The 6574-nt window shown below is 45.6% G+C and overlaps 1 protein-coding gene across 1 annotated transcript; it reads left to right on the top strand.

Moving 5' to 3' along the window:
• Positions 1–624: 624 nt before the first annotated feature.
• On the top strand, positions 625–2625 carry LOC120795575. The gene has a single exon (XM_040137586.1). The coding sequence runs from the start codon at positions 1036–1038 to the stop codon at positions 1759–1761; it is 726 nt and encodes a 241-aa protein (XP_039993520.1). The 5' UTR covers positions 625–1035; the 3' UTR covers positions 1762–2625.
• The last annotated feature ends 3949 nt before the right edge of the window (positions 2626–6574 follow it).

Raw genomic sequence — 6574 nt, 5'->3', positions numbered from 1 at the left:
GTTGCGTTTGTCACTAAGCGGAGCTCATAGTTTCACCCCTTTTAAATGTGACACGTCACGGGTCAAATGTCGCTCTCCCTCACCTCCACCTGTTTCACCTCCACGACCTCCCAGAAGGACATGCGCAATGACAAATCCCCGGCGCTGTCCATTGTGCTGAAACGAGGCGCTGTGAGTAGACCCGCCAGCAGGCAGGGTGAGGTCAAAACGGATCCGAAACCAAAACAAATGTCCGGTACCTAGCGCATCGGTGGACTGGGTGGGCGTTACATAATTCATAAGGCTCGAGAAAATCCATGAATTGCCGCTTGACTGACTCATTGCGCATAATCTAGCACGCACGCGTTCCACCTGGGTGCGCACGGTGTAAGGTACACACTTTCCAGCCTCACTTGGACGACCGTTCGCCCCGGCTACAACATCCTGCTCCCCATGTGCGGCACAAGCGTCCTGCTGTGGAAGTGATGTGTGGGGTTTTCTTTTTTTCTTTTTTTTTTTTTGTGACTCTCTGTGGTTCCTTCCCAGGCTGCTGCACAGCTGCTGCTTCTTTAAGAGCCACCGCCCGCCCCCTCTCCTGTATTTTTAGCTGAGCCAGCCACTTCATTTGCTTGGATAAGACGGACAGCTGTGCGCCGTATGATCTCACTTAATCGTTTTAATAAATGACATCAAATCTTGTTCTGCGGGTTCGCCGCGGGCCTACAGCCAGCTGTTCCCTGGAAATGTCGTATCGGGCGAAGCTTTGTCCCGCCGCTGTCGGATGCTGAAACGCGCAACCCGCCTGTGGATGCTTGATGTCCATTACGAAACGCGATGCTGCGCCTGGTGCCGAGGGTTAGGAGCAGTGCTTTTGAGCTCAAATGAACCACAAGAAAGCAGTTTAGCTGCAAAATACTCCTGCGGCGCGGACGGTTCAAGGTGGCCCAGCATCCCTCTCCTCAGCCCTCAGCTTCCTGTCTTCTCCTGGACTGTGGATAACAAGAAGCCTTCAAGACGGAGGGGGTGGTAGAGCATCGAGGAAAAAATAGGGGCAATATGAGAGAGCGGGACTTCATGCCCAATATGGAGAGGGGCAAACCTGCCACTTACACGGGGGACAAAAAGGCTAAGATGGCTGCTAAGACTAATAAGAAGTGGGTGAGACTAGCCACTGTTTTTGCTTATGTATTGTCTGTGTCCTTAGCAGCCATTATCCTGGCAATTTACTACAGCCTGATCTGGAAACCAACAAGTGCATCCTCTTCTGCGGGGAAGCCGGGGGTGCCTGAGGGGGTCTCCTCCACCACAAACATCTCAACTAATGTTTCCACAAGCAACAACGTCTCAGAGTGGACCTCTGCACAGACAGGGCTGCTGCCTCTCAACCAGACCAGGCAGGGCACAACCCCGCACGGCCAGGCGTTCCAGTGGGATGACATAGCCCCGAGTGTGGCCGTTTCCCCGCGCGGTGCCGGAGCAGAGATTGCGCACTTGCGGCAGGAGGACGGACTCTACGCACCATCCCGCGGTCACACGAGCGCGGAGAGATCGGGCACTTTGGCCGGGGAGACACGCGCGCCCCGGTCCCGGGTGAGCCATCACGTCCCGTCAAGCACCGGGGAGACTGGCGCGGCGCTTAACGAGGACGAGGAGGGGAGGGAGGCGCGCAGCCGGGGCGGAGGGGCGACCGACAAACGCGACCCCGAGCGGGCGGCTGCAGAGTCTGCCACTGTTCCTCCCACGAGCCGCGCTGGCCCGAGGAGGGAGACTGATCGGGCTTGATTCCCACCACCACACCCCCACCTCACACACACACACACACACACACACACGCACACGAACTGACCCAACACGGAGTGTTTTACAGACTCAGTGCCGCAGGTCGGATAACACACAGGTCTTCGTCTTTCAACTCATTTTGCAGATCACCTTGTGGATGCTGAACTGCACACATGAACTGATATCTCGCTCTTACGACTGAGAAAAGAGGAGACCTCGCTTCTTCTATCAACACTAACTATGCTTCTTTTCTCTTTTTTTTCGTTTCAGGCCATCTGTATGCCTTAAAATCAGTGTGTGTCTACTTTCCCTCGGACAGCTTCTGAGGGCCACTGAACTGTCTGTACGTGTACTGCAAGACTAGTATAGATATTTTGTTAAATCAATAGAACAAAGGCTCCAGAGATGCTTTTGGTTTTGTAGGACATAAATATGTCTCACGGGCATACGGCGCTTAACATCACTGCCATTCATCGGCTGGTCTAAATCAATACTCCATTGTTGCATTTTAACATAGGCTGTACTTTTCTTGTCATGGATCAAACCTGGATTCCGAGTAGAAGAACTGCGTTATTGAGTTATGCTCAGGTATGTGCATATAACCACGTAACTTTATCGTCTATTTGGTTATGTACATATAGGGCAGGCATACATCTTTTTGGCCTTGATGAACTTTTAGTGTAATTAGAAGATTTTTATTACAGGTACAGTATGTATAATAGGTATAGCTATATCACAAGGTACAAATAAACATCCTTAGAAAATGATTCATTTCTATGGTTTTATATATCTAGACGACAGATCTATGTAAATTATGAATTAATCACTGACATTACCCTGTATGTTAATGATATTTTATTTATTCAGAGCCAGAATGGATAATATATATTCAAATAAATGTTAGGTTTTCCTAAAAGCTAACATCTTGTTTCAATAATGAAAAGTCGGATGGATGCAAATGAACTGGGGCTCGCGTCAGAGTGTAACAATACCGTGCAAAACCCACGTTCACTGACTGATGTGGAGAAGTAGGTTCAACAGAACTAATCCTAACAGCGCAGGTACAAAGAGCAGTCAGTTTATGGTCAGTCTTGTGATCTGGCCATTTAATCAGATTTCGGTGGGGGCCCTTTAATTACCTGAGTGAACTGTCCAGTGTGTGAGCAGAGGGCCTGCCTGTTCCTCGTAGAAAGAGAGGCATTCATCTCGCAGTCTGCCAGTCCCAGTTCACTCGCCGCAGCCCTCACGGAAACCACTTCACACAGTCACATGTGGTGAACCATGAAGTGGAAATAAGACCGGCGTGCCCTCTCTCGGCAGCATGTGAGGGAGGTGTATTGATTTGAGAGCTCCGTTGTTGCACTGTACAAAACAGAGAAGAACACATTACACAACCCTGCTCGGTGCTATTTTGATCCAGCTCCCTCTGAAAGGGAGCGTTTGGCTGAAAGGTTTGGTCTCTGTGCTGGCGGCGACGAGCATCATTCACTATCGCGTTTCCACCGAGCAGCCGCTGCCTCCACAACGCTGCACTGTGATGTAAATGGTGGTGACATGCACCGTTGTGTTAATATGACAGATTTTCAGAACCAAAGCCAAGGTATGTGTCTGGGGAGCTAAACAGGAAGTCCATTCACCCGGGAAGACAGCACGAGACGCAAGCATCTCCCGAGCGTGTAACGGAAAAATGTAATACAGAGTGTACATAACACAGTGACAGGCCTGTCACTTCTGTAGTGGCCTCTGCTTATAGAATGGCCTTGACTAATGTGTTTCCAGTGCATCTCGTGGCTTCTGGAGATATATGGCAGGAGTAACGACCAACCTATTGATGAAGGGGTTCATCAGTACCGACAGTCCTTGCTGGGAGCTGCGTCGGAGTCAGGGCAAAGCATCTGACCTTATGACTCCTGAACTCAGTAACTCAGGGACATGATTACATTATCTGATGCGATATCAGTCATACGTTACATTAAAGTTTGGTCTGAGATTCATTTGTTTTGTGGCTCCAGCCAGGCATTAGATCACATGATATCTTTAAACAGGAAAGACTGAAAAATACATTCTATCTATCAAATAATATATATATATATATATATATATATATATAACAGCTAGTTGTCATAGTTGCTTATACTGGCCTTTTCAAACTACAAATGTTTTTCTATGCTGGCAATGGCAGCTGTACTGTTCAGTTTCATGCTGGATTTGTCAAGAAAAAGCTAAACAGTTGCGTCATCCACCAGACAAATCCATGGTGAGAAAATGCAATACATTTTATAAAGGAAGATTTGCCAGGATTTATCCTGTTAATAATGTAAACTACAAGGCAGAGGAGCATATGCATAAAAGTGCTTAAAGATGCCCTCCAGACACATTTTAAGACATAAAAAACTGTGTCTGATACATTTTTCCGCAAAAAAGTTTAACTAAGAAGCTAAAAATTCTACATCTACTACTACTTCTCTGTCATTGAATAATTTTTGCTTTAAAAGTTTAACTACTGGACCCAATGTTTATGTGCACCGCAGGCTTCAAGTTTCCACATCACATGTGTGTAAGTTGCACATTGGCTTCCAAACTAGCAGTGTCACAAAATCCTGCTGTACGTGCACGTCTTGAACTCAGATTTAAGGGGGACACAAAGAAACTTTTCACCTTCGGTGTGAATGTGAACACACACAGTCTTCTGGTATCAAACTCTGTCCAGTATTCTGCACAGTGAAGCTCAAAGATCCACTAACAGTGAGCAAAATGCATTTTTGAGTGGAGGGTAGAGAGTAAAAGTTCTGCTTTCAAGTAATTATTTTCCCCGAGCAGATCTGACATTTGGGGATGACAAACTACAATCAATCGACCTTTCCAACAAAGTTGGAGGGATTAAAGGCCTTTCAATGTAGCATTGTATGAGCAAGACACCATCACAAAAGTTATGAAATATTAACATGCTGTCTTGCAGTACAGGGGAACAATATGAAGGCAGCAAACAACAGCTTTTTCAATTAATAAAAGGGCAAAAATGAGGAGTTATGCATTATAAAACAAAAGTGAAGCTGTGCGCATGAACACTAGGTACTGTGTTGTCAGCTTTCAGGAAGTTTAATATAAATGTTGTCTCCAGACCTTTTGAAAAATACATGGCATTCATTTTCCAATCATTGCTTGCAGCTTGACGAACCAGTAACTGTGTTTCTATGGAGTAGATGATCAAAATAGTTTAAAAGTTCAAAGTTTAAAAGTTGACATATTCATAGGGACATGTCAAAGAACTAAGAAAATTTTTGATTTCTTATATAGGCGGCAAAAGGAATGTTCAATCTGCCAAGGTCAAAAGGTCAAGGAATGGGCCTATATCGGAATAAATTATTTTAAAGCTAAACTTTGAATCTGAGAGGTGAAACATATTTTCTGGCCCTTAAGAAGGTTCAGCTGATTAAAATTAGCTTTGTGGGTTGCTAGCTACATTTACAATTGTTACCTAGTAACAATACATCAGTGTAATAATAATATTCATGTATAAGCTGCAGAAATAAAGAGGAAATGAGATGTTTCAACTGAACACTAAATCATATATTTCTGTAAAGCCACACAAATAATAACTTTGTTTATACTGACAGGTCTTCGACTAGATTTATTAGATGATGCTAAGAAAAAGGGCCGACCTCGATCAATATGGCAGGCACAGGACATGGACACCTTGTCAGCAAAGCCTGCTGTCTCCTGGCTCAGGCGACAGAGGGAGGGAGGGGAGGGGTGGGTTACACACTCCCCTTGATCATGGCAGCTGTTTAGGCGTGGCTGTTACATCCTGAACCATGACAGGGCCGAGGGGGGAGGGCGGTGACACACTCGCTCAGTGGGGACTGCCAGCCTGTCTGTGTGAAGTTCTCTCAGGGTCGCAAGGCCGGGCCAAACCTTGCCTCCACTTAACCTAAATCCATCAACGGTAATGAAACACCTCGAGGGCCCTCGAGTGTTATGTCACCGTGCCGAAGGACGCAGGGCTGGTAGAAGGCAGCACATCCCGGGAAGCGTGTCATCGTAGCAATGCAGATTTTAGCTTAAAGGTATAGTTTGACATTTTGGAGAAATACCCTTTTTCGCTATCTTGCAGAGCGTTAGAAGAAAAGATTGATACCACTCTAATTTCTGTCCCTGTCTTTATGCTAAGCTAAGCTAACAGGATCCTGTCTGAAGCCTTACGATTCCCAGACAGATATGAAAGTGGTATCAATCCTCTAATTCCCAGCAAGAAAGCAAAAAAAAAGCATTTTCCAAAGTGTCGAACTAGTGCTTTAAGGTAAAATACAAAGTGGTCTCTAGCCTTGTTTAGTTGCAGTATTTTGGAGCATGGAGCAGAAAAAGCTACTGTCAAAGAAAACTTCTCTCCAAACCACAAAGTTCAAATCCAGCAGCAAAACAAAAAGTCCTATTGATGCACACAAGAACAGGATCCTGTGTGATCTACAATGACAGGCCTCAGCACCACCTTGCTTAAAAGCAGCTTTGACCAAAAGTTGAGCTCTTTTTGATTTTTCCTCAAGAAGGCAAGCTTCTTGAGCTTCTCTTTACTGCATAGTGCAACTGACATAATCCTACACTGCACTTCAATCCTCTAACACAGCCTACAGGTCTTATTTCCATAATATCAACACCCCCACTGTAGTGTACCGTTGCGTCAGACACTTCAAACTATTAGCTAGCTTAGCACCAAAGCGAACCGGCACTGTTATGGACAGAAACAGTGTGTTTTATAATCTCATTTGCTGGGATGGAAAACCTTTTGGCTTTCGTTAAAAAAGGACAACTAAAGAAA

Source organism: Xiphias gladius, chromosome 10 (genome assembly GCF_016859285.1).
Source record: "Xiphias gladius isolate SHS-SW01 ecotype Sanya breed wild chromosome 10, ASM1685928v1, whole genome shotgun sequence".
In the NCBI taxonomy this organism is placed as follows: Eukaryota; Metazoa; Chordata; class Actinopteri; order Istiophoriformes; family Xiphiidae; genus Xiphias; species Xiphias gladius.
The sequence above is the reverse complement of the archived record's forward strand: the minus strand, read 5'-3'. Positions and strand labels throughout refer to the sequence as shown.

Bases quoted from the DNA above. Each gene is read 5' to 3' on its own strand.
- LOC120795575 (XM_040137586.1), top strand. From the start codon at position 1,036: ATGAGAGAGCGGGACTTCATGCCCAATATGGAGAGGGGCAAACCTGCC.